This window comes from Arvicanthis niloticus, chromosome 19, assembly GCF_011762505.2.
Source record: "Arvicanthis niloticus isolate mArvNil1 chromosome 19, mArvNil1.pat.X, whole genome shotgun sequence".
Classification (NCBI taxonomy): domain Eukaryota; kingdom Metazoa; phylum Chordata; class Mammalia; order Rodentia; family Muridae; genus Arvicanthis; species Arvicanthis niloticus.
In genome coordinates, this window is record NC_047676.1 from 39268068 (window position 1) to 39290019 (window position 21952).

Genomic DNA, 21952 nt, shown 5'->3' on the forward strand with positions numbered 1-21952 from the left:
ACAAGATGATGATCAAGTTTTATAATCCAGAATTATGAATTAATTCCTATAAAAGAAAACTTAAAATGTTTTGAAATGTCCTTAAATCTTATGCCATTGGAAAACAATTCCAGACCTTTACATGACATTAAAAAATGTACAGAGGGAAGGGACATACTTAAATGGTATAATTTCACCATGCTAAAAAAGAAATGAATCATGTTGCTGTCTTTAAACAATGATCATATAAAACTGTCATTTGAAGGCATACTAAAAAATGTGCAGCCACAAATTCTGGAAAAAGGTTACTGTAGACCTGGTCAAAAAAATCGTGATTTTGTTGTCAGTGTTAGAAAATATCCCCAGTGTTGCTTTTCTCATTCCAAATAAATATTTTATCTATAAATTTTTCTAGCAAAATCATTTTGTCTCCTTGAAGGATTTCCCTTCCTCAGATTTTAGAAGCTTCTATCCCTGCCAAACATCATGTGTCTCATTATACATTTCAGTGGGTTAGGCAGACAATAAAGGCATATGACACAGAAATTTTATTTGCTTATGAATAAATAAATAAAACATAATGAAGAAGACAGAGAATGCTTCCTAGAAATGGGACCATCTGTTGTGAATGGTTTCTGTATTACTTATTTTACCGAGATTCTGGGGGACCAGAGTCTGGACATGGCTTCGCCGGGACCTTTTCAAACTTTTGTAGAAGGGTGTAATCATGGTGTTGTGTAGAGATAGGTCTTATTTGATCACCTGCCTGAAGAAGAATTGCCTTTCTGCTCCTCACATTGATGGCAGGTATTAACCGTGACGCTGCTTCTATTTTTGCTATTAATCTTCGTGTGTGTGTGTGTGTGTGTGTGTGTGTGTATCTGAAGGTCCTACCTTGACCTAAAGGAGGCATGTATGTCAGGAGGTGGGGATCACTAGAGGAAACACTACAGTCTGTCTACCACAGGTGGTGGGGGAAGAATCTCCGCCAGGTTGATGTGTGAAAATAGTGGAGAGGCAGTGAGAGCAAATATTAGGCTCTGTGGAAAGAATCTCACAGAAAACAAGGGAGCAGATTGAGTTCAGATGTGTGACGGAGCCAGGATCTCAGCTGTGTGCGCTTTAGGTGGGTGCGAGGAGAGGTCCTAGAGCAACAGTCCTCAACCTGTGGGTTGCGCGACCCCCTTGAGGTTAAATGACCCTTTCACAGTGGTCACCCAAGACCATCAGGAAATATAGATATTTACTATTCTATTCCTGGCAGTAGCAAAATTACGGTTATGAAGTATCAATAAAAATAATCTTTTGGCTTGTGGTCACCGCAACAAGAGCAACTATTTAAAGAGTCATGGTATCAGGAAGGTTGAGAACCACTGTCCTAGAGGCATGACTGGGCATGCAGTCCTGAAACAAACTGCTTCACAAGATGCTATTGGAGAAAACTGAGGACTTATGAAGAACTTACTAAAATGGTGTGTGAAGGAAGGCTCAGATCGTCAGGAAAGACCGCATGCAAAATATGATCTCAACAAGCATGGTACCAATGGGCAGGTGAAGGTAGATGGAGAAAAGCCCACCAGGCCTCAAAACTACACCAAGAACCATAGGCAACTGAAGAAAGATGGGAGAGCAAGAGTTGTTTTCCCAGAGAAGAGCACACCAATTGGTTGATTGTTCAGTGCCAAAGAGTCAGCCCTGAAAACATACAAACACCACGCACGCACGCACACACACGCACGCACACACACATATGCTCGCACACTCACAATCATACACACATACCATAAACACACTCACACAAATATGCACACGCACTCACACACAGTCACACACACCACACATACCACATGCATACACCATAACACACCACATACTCACATACACACACCCTATACACATACACAATACACATACAGCATACACATACACACCACACACACACATTCACACACACACACAGTGTGTAACATTATACAGACAGAAGATATTTTTAGGAATATGTATGTGTATATATGTATAATATGTATTTATACATATATACACATATTCATATACATATATTTGTGCACATACACATATATACATATGCACATGCAATAACAGTGGAAAATAGATACCATGAACTTGAAAAAGAACAGAAAGGTTATATTGGAAGGTTTGCAGGAGAGAGGAGGAAGAAATGTAATTATAGTATAATCTTAATATAACTAAATAAAAAAGACCTTAGAGAAAGAAAGGGTGTGGAGTTAAGGAGGAGGGAAAGTGAGGAGGGTCTGGGAGGAGGTATGGAAGAGGAAAGTATGATCAGAATATATTGTATGAAAAATTATTTTTAAAAAGACCTTAGAGCAGTTCCCCGTGGGCAGCACCTTAACAAGCAGGGCTCATTTTAATTCTGACCTGTTCACCATGTACTGCCTGCAAATGCGTGAAGCACACTTTGCAATGAGCAAGTTCAGAAACAGGCCCTGGCTGGCCAACGGCATGAGGAAGGAGAGAGACCAGACCGGAAAGGGGTTTTTCTTCCACATAGAAAGCATTTAGGGAGAAGTTGAAAACGAACTTTGATGAACTTTTAAGGATTTCTCCCAGCAACTCTTGGGCCAATAAGACTGTTTCACCATCTCCAACTCAGGAGACAGCAAGTCTGCCAAATGCAACTCGCCCTCCTGCATCCCTTTTGAAAATAAAGAAAATCTATCAAATTTGCCAGATGCACCAAGTCACAGTAAATGGATGCACAAAACAATTACAGAATGACTTTTGAGATGGTTCTTGCCTTAGAAATTGAATTGTTGAAATGTTAAAAAGGCTTTGAAATCCCTTAGTGCATGCAGCCATTCTCCCGGAGTTGATGCAGTTTCTCCTCCCTTGCTACTCCTCTCTAAACCCCTAAATATTCTCTCTCTCTCTCTCTCTCTCTCTCTCTCTCTCTCTCTCTCTCTCTCTCTCTCTCTCTCACACACACACACACACACACACACACACACACACACACTTTCCTTTCTCTCATACACATACACACACACCACATCACTTTGAATATTTTACAAAAAATTATGAACATTTAAAACATCTGGGACATATTTATCTCTTTCTCCATATTTATATGTGTGGCTATATGGATAGAGTCTTTGAAACCTAGAGCAATAAACTGAAATTTTGTGATAGAATTAGACTTTCCCCTCACTAATCTGGGAGCACTGCATAACAAACACTGAAGACAAAGTGGCTTAAATAACAGAAATGCATTTTCTAATAGTTTCAGAGGCCAGCAGTCTAAATGCTTTGGGCACAAGTACTGTAGTGGGTGGGACTCTTGAAGACGTCCATCCTCTTCTCTTGTTATGTTGTGACCCTTCCTTTGTGTGTGGTGTGGTGTGGTGTGGTGTGGTGTGGTGTGGTGTGATGTGTGTGTGTGTGTGTGTGTGTGTGTGTATGTGGTGTGCATGGTATGGTGTGTTTGTATGGTATGTGTGGTTTGTATGGTGTATATAGGGTGCGTGTGTATATGTGTGTGGTGTACATGTGTGCATGGTGTGCATGGTATGTGGTGTGTTCGTTGTGTGTGTGTGTATTGTGTATATGAGTGTGGTGTGTGTATGTGTATGGTGTGTGTGCTGTGAGTGTATGTGTGGTGTGTGTGTGTATAGTGTGTGTATGTATACGGTGTATGTGGTATGTGAATGTGTGTGTATATGTGGTGTGTTTATGTATGCATTTGTGTGTCTGTGTGCATGTGCAGACGTGGGTATGTACATACAGAGGTGCTGAGAGAAATAACTTTGATATGTCTTCATCTTGGGAAGATGCTGGTCATGTTGGATTAGAGTTCCACTGTTATGGCCCCTTTCAGTTTAGTCACTTCCTCGCAGATCCTGTCAGTCTCTAATTGTACTCACATTGGGAGCTAAAGCTTCCCTGCAGGGCTTTTGAGTGAAGCCCACAGCGTTTACTGAGCTTGGATAATATGTTTAGATGTTTATTTCTGATTATGAGAGTGATGCTACTCCCTTACGTGAACATAGAGTAATTGTCCAATACATGATGCATTCACCGCAAACAAATAATTGTGAACCAGAGAAAAAAAGATGCTTCCACTCAGAGCCTAGCCTTGGCTCCCCTTGACCCACTACCACTAGTCTCATAGCAGTTGGGGGAAAACGTTAGATGAACATCTGCATGTATAGTGTATTGTCTACAGGAAAGAGGCAATGAACGTGTGAAGTTGCTTTTTTTTTCTGCGATGGTTTGCAAGCCTATTTTTTGTCATAAGGGGATATATTTATCTACCAATGAGTTCACTATAAGCCCAACCCTGTAAAAAAAAAAAAAAAAAAAAAAAAAAAAAAAAGACCAAAGGTGTTGTATTCTTACTGGACCAATTTTATTAAGTTGAATGGTAACTCCTCAAAAAATAAGTCTCCACTTAGCCCCTGCTTCCAGGTTCCTGTCTTGACTACCTTTACATATGAACTATGATATGAGAGTATAAGCAAATTAACCCTTTCCTCCCCAAGTTGCTTTTGTCTATCTCAGCAATAGAAACCCTAAGACAATTGTTTTGTTGCAACGATAGAAAACCTAAGACAATTGTCTTAACTGACAAGTGAGTCTTTATATTGTAACTTGAAAAAAATGTTGAATGTCTTTTCCTTGGTAACCATAGCAGCTGTGAAAAGAAGAGACAAGTTGAAAAAGAACTAAGAATCATCATCCTTGATCATCCAGGGAATTCTGAACCTAAGCAGACTGCAAAACAAAACCTTCAGAGTTGTGTATCCCTCTGTGTTTTCTGTATTGAAATTGTGTGTGTTTGTGTAATAGCATGTGTGTAGGCATGTGTGTGATAGCATGTGTGTGAGCATGTGTGTGTGTGTTTAGGTGTATGGTGTGTGGTGAGTGTTGTACATTGTGTGTATGGTGGAAGGTGGGCCTGTGGGAGGTATTTAGGTTGCTATACTAGAGGCCTCAGTGTCAAAGGACACTAGAGGAACTGGTGTCCTTACACAGAGACAAGACATCTAGCTTGTTCTCTTTCTGTAGTGAAACAGAAAGAACAAGAATTCAGCCATCTACAAGCTAGAAGAGGCTCTTGCTATAACCTAGCCATGTCAGCACCCCGCTGTCAGACTTCCAGCCTTCAGAACTATGAAAAAGAAACTCCCAGGCTTGGAAATAGGTGTCCAAGCAAAGCAATATTATGAATTTCACCATCCCGAAAGCATACCTAGCAAGAAGGCCAATGTTTGGCTAGACATAGTTTTGCTAAAACAGACTAAGATATAATTCATGAGCCCTCAACCATCTCTCCAGTCAGGTTATCCAACATAAAGGATGTTACCTAGGAAAGAACTCGTAATGATTGTTTACCTATTGGCACGTATCCCTGCAATGAGTATTATAGGCTTACAAGATTTGTAAGGATATTGTGCCAGTAGAAATGCTACCATTTTAAATGGGGTCCAAAGAGCATTGCTGTGGGTATCAAGGCCTGTAATGCCAATAGTTCATGTGGCAGAACCATGAGTAACAGAATTACTCTCAAACTCGAGATCTAATGAAAACTTCACTCCTAAAGTCAAACTTGTTTGAAACTAGTGACTCCTTTATTCTGATTTCTGCTTTCTGGAATCGATTTTCCTGGTTTTGCCCCACTGTTGTATCTTGGAAGTAGATAACTTGTTCTAAAACACAATATGGAAACATCACTCATATCTGATTTGGATGATAAATTTGGGACTGTGGGCTGATAATAGGTGAGATCTGGGGCCTAGCGTTAGTGTAGAATGGGTTAGAACTTTTCCAGAAGTATGAGGTGTTTTTCATGAAGCATGGGTGTGACTTGGCAGGGAGGCTGGTGAGAGAGCATAATAGACTTACTGGTCACTCCTGGGTGACATTAAAAAAGTGTTTATGTCCTAACCACTAGAACTGGTGAGTGCTACCTTATTTGGTAAAAGGCTTCTGCATATGCAATTAAGTGATGGCTCTTAAAACAAAGCATCCTTTCTTACTTGGAAGGACCCAAGCCCAGCACTAAGTGTCCATAGAAGAGTGATGCAAAGGCAGATGGGATAGAGATAAAGAGTTTCAACAACATCATGACAGATGAGAGCAATTCCGGCAACAGTTGAAGTGTACTGTTTGTTAGTCCCCAGAAGCTAAAAGAGGCAGGAAATAATAAATTCTTCACTGGAGCCCCAAGAAGGCTCACAGGCTGCTGACACCTGCCGATATTTTACAGAACACAATTCTGTTGTTTTAAGCCACTGGCTTTGTGTTAATCTTCTGCTGTGGCCACAGGAAATGAACATATCCATAGGCTATGCACATAAGGACTAGAGACCCAGAGAGGCTGTCTCCTCCAACACCAATCCTCTGCTAGTTGATTTATCTTGACTAAAATCAAAATCTTTGTGTGTAGCCACGTAAGGTAAAAGGCGGGCGAAGGTAAAGGTCCACGCTAAGCTCCAGTGTGCGACATCTGTCTTTCTATACAATTTCTCCCATCTCCCCCCATTGCTGCCCTCTCTTTCTCTTCCTTCTGCATCTCTCTCACCCACTCCACAGCCCTGTGTCTTGTCTCCTCACTAGCTCTGCTTCTGTAATCACTGTTCTACAACTTCTGTTTCCCCAGCAGTTAATCAGGAAGTCTCCTAAACAAAGATGCTGCTTCCATAAGCTATATAAATGTTCCTCCATTAAATAGCAATTAGTTGTAGCATTGATATGTTATAGTTTTTATTTGTGTCAATGTGTTTGCCCGTGTGAGTTTATGAACACCATGTGCAAGCAGGCATCCTCAGACACCGGAAACGGGCCTCAGATTTCCAGGAACTATCAACACAGGGATTTTGTGGATGCCGGGAACTGAACTTGGGTCTTCTGCAAGAATAGTAATTCCTAACCACAGAGAAATCCCTTCATCCCCAGCGTTGATATTTAAAAACACATAACACATGTGATATTGTTTAAAATAACTTTAAGATTGAAAACAGTGATGATGCATCCATAAAGGAGAGGTGAGAGAGGGATGGTAATGGAGGAAGGGTCGCTGACACCAGGAAAGCCAGGAGAAGGAAGAATCTTAGAACAAGACCTACTCAGATCTAGGTGTCAGGGTCTCCAAGGCTGAGAACACAGTCTCATGACTTTGGATGTAAAGTCGAAGAGCAGAATTTCCAAGTGTCATCACTGAATCCAGCAAAAATGTGACTGGAGTACAATCAAAATATAGTGGAATAATTTTTTAGAGTACAATAAAGAGTTTTTTATTAAAGTATTTGTATATTATATTATGTTATATTATTATAATTTATAATAATATATTATATTACATATAATATAGTTTATTTAAGATTCATATGATATATTCAATATATTTAATATGTAATTCTTTAATATATTTTATATAATTTATATATAACATATGTATAATTTATATATTATATATTATATACTATAAATATATAAATGTATAATTTATATGTAATGTTAAATATAATATAAATATACAAATATGTAAAATGTATATAATAAAAACATGATATAAATATATAAAATTACATATATATGAAGTCCTAAAGAAAAAACCATGAAACTATATTCAAAATTAACTCTATTCTTGAGGTATTTACTGCTTATTTTCTTTACCCACTACTGCAATAACATACCTTGAGAGAAACAACTCAAGAAAAACTTTATTTCAGGCTTCCAGTACAGATATACACTGTAAAATAAAATAATATGCTATATAATATTTTATATACTATAATGATTATATTATATATAATATATTGCTATATATTATTAGAACATGTACCTCTCTTGCAGAGGGCAGGAGTTCCATTACCAATATCTATGCCTGGTGGTTAATGACCACCTATCACTCCAACCCCAAGGGAACCATGGCCTCTTCTAATCTCCATGCATGTACATGCACACAATTAAAAAAAAAATCTTTAAAAAAATAAAACATGAAGCTGTATTTAAAATTGACTCTATTCATGAGGGATTAACTCCTTCCTGCCATAGCATACCCTGACAGAAACAACTCAAGAAAAGAAGACTTTGTTTCAGGTACCAGTTCGAGGGTGCAGTCAATCATGGCGGCAGGAGCTAAAAGCACATGGTCACATCAGATCTACATTCAGGAAACAGAAACTGATAAATGCTTGTGCCCAGCTCCCTGTCTCCTTTTTATACAGTCTGGGCCCCTTGCTCAGTGATCAGCCCCACCACCACAATTAAGATGAATCTTCCCACATTAACTAATCAACTCCCCATATTAATCTAATCATGACGGTCCCTCACAGGCATGCCTAGAGAATAAATAATCCCTCACCTTTCTTCTAGTTGACTCCAGAGCCTGTCAAGCTGACAATTAACACTAACCATGAAAATACCTGAAGTCGGTGAAGTGTTCTGTAAAAGCTTTCAAAAATTTGCTTTAAACAAATTCAGCTTGGAAATATAATTGATCATTTAAATAAGGAGGCAATTATCTAAGGGCCACAAAACATAAAATAAGAAATTCATATATATTAAGCATCCCCAAGTATTTTGTATTATGAGAAAGCATATTAATTAGTAGCATTCCTATACATGGAAGAAGACTTAAAGAATCCATGTTCAGAGATGAAAACTTTGAGCCTTTAAGAAGGTAAGAAACTTGCCACTACACACAGCACAGCAGATGTTAAATCTCTGTTTTTCTGACTCCCAATACTGTCATCCTTTACATCATGACTCGTCTCCAATTATCTAAGTTATGGAATATAACTCAGATCAACAAGCTGGGCTGAACACTGAGTTATCAGATTCACTTTAGTCCATTCCTGCAAAGAAGTATCAACAACATGTAGGATGAAAGGCCTCATTTCCAGATCTATGGGTGCAGAATACCACTGTTTTAGGAAGGCGAGCCTAGCTCTTCACTCCTGAGAGCTCTGATTGGCAGAAGCTGCAGCTGTTTTTCAGGAGCAGAGATATGTCACATGTGCATAGCATCACCTGTGATGTTATTTATGTCCAGCCCAGCCCTTCTGTGAGTAACTTAGAAAGGAGATAGAATTTCACTGTCCTCACCTGTGGTGTTTTAAATGAGAATAACTCATGTATTTGAATGCCTAGTAGGTAGAACTGTTTGAGGAAGGATTGAGAGGTGTAGACTTACTGGATCAGATATAAGCTCTTAGCTATTGCCCCAGCACCATGCCTGCCTGTCTGCCACCATGCTCCCCCATGTGATGGTTATGGACTCACCCTTTGAGAGTGTGTACAAGCCCCAAATCGAATGCTTCCTTTTATAAGCTGCTTTAGTCATAGTGTCTCTTCACTGCCATGGAAAAATAGCTAAGACACCATCTTATACTAAGAGTGCAACGACCTGTGTAGTAAGCATTTGAGAAGTGTTTATTGACTAAATAGAAAGCTTGTTCAAATGAGATAATGAAGTCTGCTTGTAAGCATGTATGTAAACAAGCCCCATCAGTTTTTTTGTTGTGGACAGCTGTGACTAGAGTAAGTCATGGGTCATATGGAAACAACTAAGTTTTCACAGAGCAATATCACATAGATTTCTAAAGAATTGTCATATAGACTTTTAAGATCTGAAAAGCATTTATAACTATTGTCTTTTAAATATAAAGACATTTATTGGAAGGAATCTGATTCTTCGATCCTACATAGGATGAAGAATTAATGTTATCCACTAGAATTGCCCTTTACATTTTATTCATGATATGTACGAGGGTGAGAAGATTGGATGAGGCACAGGAGGCTGAAGAAAACTCTTCGTGTGTGTCACTTTGCTGGGATAGGGTAGGAAGGAAAATAGTTGCCTTGTTTTAACCTTATCTTTACTTATGTCCAAAACATCACGATGCACTGCAAGAAACTTAGAAAATAGACAACTTAGTTTACAGTTCTATTATCTGCTATATTAATATTGTGTAGACTTTTAGGACATTTTTCACTGAACATTTTGCGCCGTATTTTTCATTGAACATTTCCATTCTAGCCTACAGTCTTCACAATTACTCTTTTTAAATAGCAGTGTCAAAGTCCATTACTTAATGTGCTAAAGTTTACATCCTCAAACCTTTTATTTTGGACATTTTGAACACTTTAGTTTTGATGATGATTTTAAAAAAATCTAATAGTGCGTGTACCTAAGCATGTGTGTGGGTGGGGAGAGGGGGTTTGGGTGGCTGTGTGTCCCTGAAGAGGACAGAAAAATAATGTCAGATCCCCTGGAACTGGAGTTATAGATGATTGTGAACCACACTATTTGAGTGTTGAAAACAATCCAGGTCCTTTGCAAGAATAGCAAGTGTTTATAATGTCTAAGCCATTTTAACTACATTTATTTAAAAGGAATCTTTAGATGGCTAGAAATCATTAAAGTGCTTACGATTCACACAGTATGTTTGCCTACATCACCTAAGAAATAATATAAAACACTAAACTATGATTACTACCACAGAACTTCTGTGGTTCAGTTATATAACACAAGGGAGTGTTGGTCCTTAGGCATTGGGTTTGTAGTCTGTGAGAACAGAATATCCCACTGGACCCTGAGCATTGTTCTCCTGGAAATAGAAATGTTTGCTGACCTCAGAGTGTCCCTGTGCCTTGGTCATTGCTGTACCATCCCCGGATATGAATATTGATGCATAGCTTGCTTCTACAGCTGCTGATGACCAGTGGCTTAAACTATAGAGAGAAAAATGTTGGGAGGAAATATTTAAACAGTATTGCACTTACATGTGAGGACTGGGACTCTAGATTTTATTATTTCTCCCTTTATTTTGTATTCAAAATTGTCACTTAGAAATGCATGTTACTTTAAATACACGATTTGCAAAAGCCTAATTTAGTAGAGTTGCATTATTTTATATCCACATACATTCTTTCCAGTGTTAGATATGTTGAAGTGACAGTAGTTTGACATCACCTTTTCGCACTTTAAATAATATATTTAAAAACTGACAAATATTCCATCAGTATTTGCTAAGTTCTGCACCACGGGGTGAAGACAAAGTATGAATTAGAAACATCAGCATTGTAAATGCCATGTTTAGTATTCTGTTTAATTTCTTTGGCATTGTGTTTCCTCAGTAAAGAGGAACAGTGGTGTCTATGAAGAGACAGAAGTTACATGTTAGATCTGCAAATGCTGAGCTGTGCAGATTATGTCACAGAGTATTTCAAAATTAATATTTGCCCTTTTCATCCTGGCAAGCTTATATTTCTAAGAAATAATGAGCTGGGCTTTTTCTGAGTGAGCAAACGCCCAGTGGAGTATTTTTGGCACTTGAAAAGGCACATTGACTACTTCAAGTTCCCAAAGCTTCATCGCTGACTTCATTTTTCCTTGGGAGCAGACTGTAGAGTCTCCTCCCATAAGTTCGGAAGCACAGTGGTAAAAAGAAGCCATTTCATCCGGGCCAGGCATCCTGTGCCTAGAACAACAGATTTTTAAAACACCATGCAGCCGCAGGGTGCCCACAAAGTAAAACCTTCCTTTGGGAAAGCACGGGGTACAGGTGCTGTGAAGTAAGTTTAATGAGTCCAGGCTCTATAAAGATAAATGCTAAAACCACACTGACTTCACAAAGCCCTGCTTCTGTAGCATGAAGGACCCAAGCATTAATGCTGTCAGTGCAGAGGGAGTTAACCCTACTCTTCTCCTCCTTGCCAATAGAAACAACAAACAAACAAACAAAGCCTATCCATTGTCTTCTTTGTACTTGTTCTATTTTTCATGACTGTCATTTATTGATCATTAAGGAAGACAAATCAAAAGACAAAAGTGTTTTTGGCAGTTTCCACTGAAATAAAAAAAAAAAAAAAGTAATGCACCATCCCCTTAACCTTTTATCCTACGCAGTATCATTTTCTGAAAGGAAAAATGATACTGATTTCCTGGACTATGATTTTCCTCCCTCCTCATCACAGTGTTTTTAACAGGCATTTCACATGAAAACCATGTCAAGAACAGGCAGGTCACCCTTCAGTCCCCGTGCATGAGTCGCTTAGAGTCTTGCTCTGTAAGGAAAAACAAATAAAATTTAAACTACTCTGTAAATCTTAGAAATAGTACATCGTTTAAAAGCTCAGTGTCTTGATCAAATCTCAAGTCTTCCCTTTCAACTCAACAAGAGAGACCCACCTGGAACCTCAAAAATCTCTGTGAAGTGAAGTTACCATTGGTGACTGTCCCCTGGGGCTTCTATGAGGAAGGTTAAGACAATGAATTATGCATACGGGTATCTAGATCAGTGCCAGAGCACACATAAGTACTTTAGATGAAGGACCTATTATTTTTTATCAACACTAACAAAAAGACTAGTTATCATGTCAAACGAGGTTGTTTTCTTTTTAAAAAAAAAAAAACATCATCTTTAACAAATATAATGTGCACTTACGTTAAAAATTATAAATATGGACTATGTTTTCAATTCTCGAATAGGTACTTTGAGTTGTCTGGCATACAATGTTGGCCTCCCAGGACTGAAAGTATTTTCTGGGCCTTCAAGTGAACAGTTTGGGTATTCAGTGCAGCAGCTTACAAACCCACAAGGCAACTGGTAAGACTATTCTCTTCTTCATTGTTTCAATTAAAATATTGTATAAATGAAATATTGGAATCGATTTGTTTATCCAAACAGAGGAATGAATATTCTGTTAATAGACAGTGCTTTAAAAATCATTCTTAGACAGTCTCACTGTGTAACGTTGACTGGCCCAGAACCCATAGATATAGATATGCCTCTGTCTCCAAGGTGAGTTGAGAGGACTTAAAGAGCACTTAGTTCTTTGGTTCTTATGTTTGCTTTTTAGAAAGATCATTTTCTTTAAGAGTTGATAACTGTAGACTGATAACTAATGTAATACTATAATGGTACTTTTCTGTAGGGAGAAAGCCCAGCTAGAAATTTTTCTCTAAAGTTTACTGATGATAAGAGTGTTGATTAGTGTGATAGATTAAAAAAAAAAAGATGAATGTTGCCTTCATTCCTTAACCTTCGAACTAATCTTCCTTGAGCTTTAAAATTAATCATCTAGCTGATGTTGTTTTGATGTCCTTTCTGGAGTGCAGAACAACTTCCTAAATAGCCTCCTCCATCGGGGCTTTGCCCACTGTGCTCGGAGTCAGCTTTCAGTGTCCTGGGTAGCAAGAGTCCTTAGATACATCCATAGAAAACATACAAAATTGCCTTCATTCACTGTGTTATGACATAAAGTACGTGTCTTGCTTATGATTACTATTGCTGTGATAAAACATCACGACTGAAAGCAAGTTGGGAAGGAAAGGCTTATTCAGCTTCTATTTTCACATCTCGGTTCATCATCAAAGGAAATCGGGGCAGGAATTTAAGCAGGGCAGGAACCTGAAGCAGGAGGTGATGTAGAGGCCATGGAGGGGTGCTGCTTACTGGCTTGCTCATGATGGTTTGCTTAGCCTGCTTTTTTATAGAACCCAGGACCACCAGCCCAGGGATAGCACCAACCACTAATTAAGAAAAAGCCCTGCAACTGGATCTTACAGGTAGATTTTTCTCAATTGAGGTTTCCTTCTTTCAGATAACTCTAGCTTGTGTCAAGTTGACATAAAACAGTACCTTACTGTTCTGTGCCAGAACAGTACTGAAGACTTTTAATACAAAGGATTACATTTACAAACCGGAGATTTATTCTATGGTGAAAAAATGACTACTTTTAACAAACTGGGAATGGATATATATATATATATATATATATATATATATATATATATTGCTGTAAAAGTAATAGGAAAAACTTGAGAAAATCAGATAGCTCTGAAAATAATGTTGATGAAAACAAGTTTCACCTCTGCCCAATTTAGCACCTATTTGCGGACAGACTTTTGGAATCTTACCTCTGTTGTGGCACAAAGACTTAACCTCAACCCACTCAGTCTGGAGCTTTAGGTCCTCATCCTTACCTTCTGGATGTTTTCAAACAATGACATGGACTTCTGGTGACTCTCTCACATACGAACCACTATGTCTACCCTTCATATGGTTAAACTTATGTTTAATTCTCTAATCCATTGAATTTTTTTTTTTAAAAAAAAACCATGTTAAGTCCATGTTGTTCCTACATTGGGGCCTTTTTATATTTGTCTGATGAAGAAACAAAATAGAGCTATCATTGTTCATATAGAAGGCACTTAGAGGAAGCAAAATTGAGCTAGGGTTAAAGTGATGGAGACAGGTGGGCGGGAGAAGATACTGGACAACTTAACTGTGAGAAGATCCAGAAAACAACTGCTTAAAACAGGAAGTAGTTTGTCAATCTGAGAGAGGAGAGTCAGGCTAGACGTACAAAGCCTAGCAGTTACTGCAATCATCTGCAATCATCTGGCATACCGGAGAGAACTGAAGTCCTACCCATTATCACTTTTTCTTTGATTACCATGGAGAGGAAAGCAAGCTATAAAGGTGATACTGGCTGGTTTTATACCTTAGGATATAGTTCATTACTTTGGTGATGGATACCAAGATTGGGTCTGCTCTCCAAAGAATCCATAATTATTTTGGAGGAATGGAGAGATGTCTCCAAAATTAAGAGCATATACTTCTCTTCAAAAGAAGAGTTTTGTTTCCAGTACCTATAGAAGATGATTGATTATCAATGGCATGTAAGTCCAACTCCAGGAGTATCTGACACCTTCATTCACATGCACCCATTTCCACACACATATAAACACATAACTAAAATATATCTTAAAAAATGTTAAAGAATAACCATTTATTAAGTGACTTAATGAAAGGCCAACTTTCAAGTGATTCACCACAGATTGCCTATGAAGTTAACTATTTGAGAGAAATTTAAGATGTATGAGCTACACAGCCAACCATCGGACTGAGCACAGGGACCTCAGTGGAGGAGTTAGAGGAAGACTGGAGGAACTGAAGGAACTTTATCCAGCATCAACAGAAGGAGCGGTCCTTGCTTCTCTGAAGGCTTATACCCCAGTGTAGAGGAACGCTAGGGTGGTGAGGCAGGAGTGGATAGGTGGGTGGGGGAGCACCCTCACAGAAGCAGGGTAAGGTGGGATGGGATAGGAGGTCTGCAGAGGGGAAACCTGGAAAGGGGATAACATTTGAAATGTAAATAAATAAAATATGCAATTTAAAAAATAACATACATGAACTAATGCAGAGCTCCACATGAATGCCTGTAGTCTACTGGCAAAGAACAGTCTGGCATTGAGTTTGAGGTGGGTGTTTTGTTTTCCGTATCAGCTTTTCTGGGGCAGAATAAGTCTAAGAGAAAAAGCCCCCATCTGTAATTGATGTTATTAGGGATGGTACGTCTGTTTGATTGGAGAGGAACTCACCCACTGACTGTGTGGCAGTCTAAACTTAAATAAGACTAAAATGACGAAGAGCTGACAGGGACAGAACAGATAGAATCCTGGGAAAGAGAGTCATCCCGGTGGCTTCTCTCAATAGATACAAATTCACATTGTTAAAAGGCTTTGGTGTCAGCAGATTACACTGATATTCTGGAGCTGATCGGATGATGTCAAAACCAGGAATATCAGATATTCAGTTATCTAAACCCTGCCTTGGCCTTCCCATAACATTTACTGTAAGAGTGAGACAATGGCTATTGAGAAGCAAGGCTCTGCTCTATAATTGGCCAGGTTAGGGCCTTGGATACCAATGTTGAACTTTCTGGTAAGGTGTAACTTTTAGCTAAGGATCATGCATTGCTTTCCTTTAATCCTTATCTAAAGCCATCAGCCTGCACAGACATACTACACTGCACAGAGGAAAAGGGAGGATTCATGTCTGTCTAAGGGGCCGAATCCTAGGAAGGTAAAAAGCAGAAAGGAAGAGAAAAGAGCTGGCTAGCCAGCCTGTCCGAATCCTCTCACTGTTTCATGCCTACCAAGAAAAGAAATAGAACAGACTAAGCCAAGAACAAAATTATCTAATCCACTGTGGACTGGCCACTGTGCCTACATGGGGTACAGAAAATACAGAGTTTGGGGCCTGCCTTCTGGAGTGTGGAACAGTCTAGGAGGAAGATTTATATGCAGATTAGGAATGCACGGATAAGAGAAGGTAATTCAGTGCCCAGCCTTTAATTGCTACTGCTTTAGTTGCTTTCCTGCTTTTACTACTGTTAACTCAACTGTAAGGGAACAACATTCCTTGTCCAAGGCCTGGGACAATAGTGGTAGAAGATTTCCTCATGGCCTGTGTCACTACCTTGACCTTGTCAGTGTTTCCTCCATCAGTGGCCTTCACACCAAGGAGGAGAAATAAAGCGAGACCGGGACTCCAAGAACTGCCTGTTTGTTTTGACAATTGGCGCTGTGCCCTTCTCCACTTGTAATTTATGACAACTGCCCAGACGTTATGAAAGTAGCAGATGTGGGGGAACCGTTTAAACATTAACTTTCCTTCTGATACTAATGAAGTTAACTTTTCCTAGGAATTCCTTCAATAAATTGTGAGTGCTTATTCTTAAGTCAGTACATCACACACACACACACACACACACACACACACACACACACACATTTTCACCTTTTCCCTCCTCTTATTTGAACTTTCTTTATGATCTGTTTTACACCTGACTCCACCTCTCAGCTCTTTTAAGGCACTCGAGGTTCTAGCCCGAGCTTTCGGGAACTGTTATTTCAGAGTACAGTTTGAATTGTCCAGTGTGTCCTGTGTTTCCAAGAATATAGGCATGTTTTACTTCCAGATCTACTAGATTTCAGTAAAGCAAACGGCTATTTTAGTAGTTTTATTAGATTTTTTTATCACACTCTAGACTTCTCTTTTAATGATCTCATGACATCTCTTTATTACTTCTTGAGCTTTTCCCACTGTCTTCTATGAGCTGCATAGTTTCAAAAGCAAGGTGACCTCCAAGCAGAGTTACAGTGCAGCTCTCTGGCTAAGAGTAAAGTCTCCTCCCTCCGCACAGCAGAGGCGGGCCAGCCTGCTCCAGCCTGAATTTCATACACCGGATGTTCAGTGTGGATGATGCAATCCTTATCACAAACAATCTACAAGGGCTGAAGACAGGTTTAAGATCATTTCCTGGAACTAGTTGTGATTTGCACTATTTCTTTGTGTAATCTGAAGGCTTGCCCCAAGAACAATCTGAGTTCATTCTATGACTCAAAATCACTGTAACTAAAGTCACTTGTTAGAAGAAGACTGACTAAGAATGAGGGGTATTTCCAGTTATGGAAATGTATTTTCTTATTTTTTTCAAGGACTGGTTCATTCTACTTCCTTATAAAGAGAGAAGAACTATGAATGACTATAGCATCAGAGAGAAAATCTGCTGTATCTATATATGGGCACATATTATTATTTTAATTTTTCAGTTAAGAAAATTTTTAGTAAAGTTTTTTATTTACTATGTGATAGTCCCCCAATAAATGTCTCTGTGGGAGAAATTTAAATAGATATTTCTATAGAAGCGAGATTCAATTTTGTAACAGACATTAAAAGTGTGCATGTCTTAAATTTCCTATGTTTTAATTTGCTTTTCCCATCATCCATTCTAGATATAAATTTGTGATGCACACACACACACACACACACACACATTGACACATTTTTGACTCATATTTGGAAGATACCTGCTGTTCTAGAGTGTTTAGAACACATCCTAGGAAATCTTCCATGCTCCCAAGACCTCATGTTAGACATTCCTCCATGGTAATATTGATTATTGGCGCCAGAACAAAGTTTATTTACAATAGTAAAGAATTTTTACACATATAACTTTCTGGTACCCAGCCATCCCAAATGTTTCCCTCCATCAGAACATAGATGTGGAAAGTGCCAAGTGGCATAGATAAGAGGTAGTTGTTCATATTTTTAGGTTTCCTATGATAAACAAGTATTGAGTTCTTGCCTAGAAGAGTTCTAAGTGGACCCAGAATGATAGAATTGGGGATTTGGAAGGAAGAGACAGTCACGGAAACTGGTTACTTCTCTGTTGCTGTGGTAAAATACCATGACCAAGGCAACCTGCGGAAAGGAGGGTTTCCTCTGTCTGTAGTTTCCTGAGGAATGAATTCATTATGAGAACTCATGGCAGCAAGCAACAGGGGCAGAATGCTAAGAGGTCATATCGCCATCAGAATCAGAGAGTAGAAAAAGCGAACGGGAAGCAGGGTGAAGATCTACACTCTCCAAGCCTGCCTTTGGTGACATACTTCCACCAATGAGGCCACACATCCCAAATTATCCCCAAAGAGTACCACCAACCGGGGACCTTGGGTTTAAATGCCTGAGTTGCATGTGAGAAGTTGCATATCACCCAAACCAGCACAGACACTTAGAGCCAGTGACTTTACACAGAAGCAGAAATAAATACAACACCTCACAGGCAATGATAAGGACCAAATGAAATAACACATATGAGTCCTTTGTGAACCATAATGTTTTATAATGCTGTTGCTATTTCAGTGTTTATCTCTGAATTTAAAAAAAGATGTTGCCAAGGCACCCAGGAGAGAGCTGGGGTTTAACATCTGAAATATAATTATCTTAAAAATCATATTGTTTCCATAGGGTGTGTAAAAATGAGGGGATCTATAGTGTTTTATGGTGAATATCTCGGCTTTTGATTTTAACTTCAGAAAAACTTCCCGGAGGATGAGTTGAAGCAATATTTAGTGTCTATTTGCTTTTTTACTTCCAGGAAAAAAATTAATTTTCAATGATTTTATGAAATAGAACAGGCATAAGATGCTTCAGCAATAGTGAGGTTACTGAACTATGTTGTGACATTGAAAGACCTTGCAAGCTTTTCCACCTAACCACTTCAGGAAACAGTCTGGAAGCTGGAGAGTCTGTGGTCACATAAAGAGACTGACATGATAACATTGCTTTAATTTAGGCCAAAGCATTTGACTATTGAGTTTGAAATGGCAATACTGTACCCTAAAAGGTGAAGTCTGCTTGCATCCCCCATTCTCTAAGGGGTAACATTTTATGGGTGACTTCCTTCATTCACAAACACCTTTCCCACTCACTAGCAAGAAGCACAGATCTACTTAGAACTTACCAGATGCCCTGTATTGTCAATAACCTAGGATGAGAGTGATATTCTTATTGGTACTGTGTGGGCTTTGACATGTCTAATGTTAATATAGATATTACATAGAGTAGGCTTCTGGTTACAGCCAAGGTATCCCCTTTGGGGTCTAAAGGACATCTCAAACTCAAGATATCTCACACAGCCATTGAGCTCTTCTTTATCATAAAATCTTCCTCTGCTGACAGCATCCTTTCTGATGTTTACTGTGCTTAACTTCTCAGTTCTTAGGGGTTTCCTTGATCTTGGGGTCATCCCTAGTCCCCCGCCTCCCTCCTGTCCCTCTGTCCCTCTTTTGTCTTTCTTCTGTTTAATTTGTCTTGGAACGACAACCTAAAGAAATTCTGCTGGCCCTACCTTGACTATATTAAATAAGATGAATACTCACCACCTGCCGTTCTCTGAGCCTTAATGAGCCTCCACTACCTTTTACCTAGGAGACTGCAAAGACCTTCCAAATGCTTGACCTAGTTCCGCGTGGCTCCAATGCAATCATTTCAATGAATTCTGTCACAGTACCCGAATTATATCACATTATGATTACTCTACTAAACACCCCCTGAAGCCTTTCTTACCTAAAGAAAAAAACAAAACAAACAAACACCCAAGGATTTTCTAATTGAACACAATTCTATACGCAATCTGGTCCCCTTGCTAAGATGATTCCACCCCTGCCATTTCCCTCAGTCCCTGGACTTGTGTGCACCTTACCTTCCCCAGGCTACTCTTTCACCAAAGTCGCCTGACTTTTTTTTCTTTTGGTGTTGAAAATCATTGTGTGTGTGAGTGAGTGTGTGTGTGTGTGTGTGTGTGTGTGTGTGTGTGTGTGTGTGCGCACGCGTGCTCGCGTGTGCAGGTGCACCCGTGTATGTATGTGTCCTTCTCTAACCATTCAAATAAAGATTTCACCACTCCACTTCACACCCCTATCTCTCTTTCACTCATCTTCTTTCCAAACCATTGATCACAGACACCTTTCGGTTCACTTACTAGATTTATTGTCCATCTTCTCCCTAGAATGCAAAACCTGAGGCTGGCTTTCTTTAGCGAGTTACTCACTAATGTATCTTTAGTACCTATGATTGAGTATGGTTCATAGCAGGTGTAATGGCTTGTTTTATGTCAACTTGACATAAGCTAGAGTTATCAGAGGAGGAAGCCTCAATTAAGAAAATGTGTCCTTAAGACCAGGCTCTAGGCAAATCTGTAGGGCATTCTCTTAATTAGTTATTGATGGGGGAAGACCCAGCCCATTATAGGAAGGGCCATCCCTGGGCTGGTGGTCCTGGGTTCTAGAAGAAAACAAACTAAGTAAGCCATGTTGAGCAAGCCAATAAGCAGCACCCCTCCATGGTCTCTGCATCAGCTCCTGCCTTTAGGTTCCTGCCCTGTTTGAGTTCCTGTCCTGACTTCTTCCAGTGATGAACATCAAAGTGGAAATGTAAGCCAAATAAACCCTTTCCTCCTCAACTTGCTTTTGGTCCTGGTATTGTATCACAGCAATAATACCCCTAACTAACAAAGTAGGAATTGTCACCAAACACAACCTCCCTGGTGGTCTACTGTACAAGGCCAGGGCACACAGTTTACATAAGAATGATGCCTCCTGGATTTGTGGAACATGTCCATCCCATAGGCACTCATTAAACACTTCTTGATGATACTATATTGTTTTAACTGCATGTCCATCTATAAAAATCCCTATTGTTTTTGAAGAAAGCCTGGAGAGCTTAGAGACCCAGAGACCAAAGGCAGGTATTTTTAGCAGCTCCTGGATTGTGGGTTTCAAATTGTCTGACCTACACCACCCTAAATATTGTTTACTAACTAAACAAAGCACTTTGAATTCCACTGGAGGTGGGCAAATTGGCTACGTTTTGGGAGCCCACATAATCACTATTTTCCCACAAGATAATTGAACAGTAGATGTTAATTAAGATAGTCTTGGAGGAATTCCCAGTTTCACTGGAGGGAAGGAGAAGTTATATCTTTGGCTTTTGTGGAGTTTAAAGAATCAAGACTTGTAGCTATTTTTCTTTTCTTGTTGAGAATGAATGAAATCTATAGCTAGAAAGAACTCCTGTCCGGTTTCAACATCGTTTTCCCACCTGAAGGCACTTCTCCCTTTGGAACATGTGTCCTAGTGGACCTCTCCCTGTTACAGTTATATGTCCATGAAATTTTACTGTTGACAGTGACAGCCTCCTTAACTTCCTGCCTCATTAATGTAAGTTCATGAGTCCCTAGGAGTGGCCTCTAGTGACTTCACAGCTTCCTCTCATGAGGGTGAGCTGTCAGGAACAGGATTCCATGAAAGCCCGTGGATGTGGGAAGGTGGCTGCTGCAGAGTGGGAAAATGTTACTAGTAAAGGCTGTGGCAGTGGTATAGAAGCTTCCTTGGAATTTTTAGCCTGGAGGTGGATACCTGATGTGCTATAATATTTATAGAATGAGTCTGAGTGAACTAGGGACTAGGAGTCCCTTGTTTGTCAAGTGCCCCTCAAATGGGAGGTTTCACATTGTCTTCTCCTGTCTTGTGTTAAGAATTTAAGAGAGCAGATGAAGCAAATAAGTTTATGGGGTTCTTTTTCCTGACATTTTAGTGCTTTTATGTACTCCTTATTGAGTGGGACCAAAAAGCACAAGTGTGCCACTCCTTCTTTGTGTCCCCTTACCTTAGGAGAGACACCTTTCCAGTAGCAATGGTGACAATGACATCTTAAGCCCTCTCTAATTTCAAGGGTAACTAGTTATGAATTCTTAGAAGAGAGAAGAGGAGGTGAGAGAACTGCACATCAAAGTGCCCAGTGGGACAGGAAGCAGCAAGTACTTCATGTTTCTCCTCGTGCTCATGAGC

The 21952-nt window shown here is 39.4% G+C and overlaps 1 protein-coding gene across 2 annotated transcripts in view; it reads left to right on the plus strand.

The window, feature by feature from the left end:
* Positions 1-21952, plus strand: part of Itga2 (integrin subunit alpha 2) — a 96826-nt gene that overhangs the window by 16688 nt on the left and 58186 nt on the right. The window contains exon 2 of one of the 2 annotated variants that reach the window (XM_034523542.2): positions 12458-12575. The exons of the other annotated variant lie outside the window; for it this stretch is intronic. Coding sequence (XP_034379433.1) covers positions 12458-12575 — 118 coding nt within the window. The remainder of the gene's footprint in view (positions 1-12457; positions 12576-21952) is intronic. 2 annotated transcript variants of the gene reach the window in all.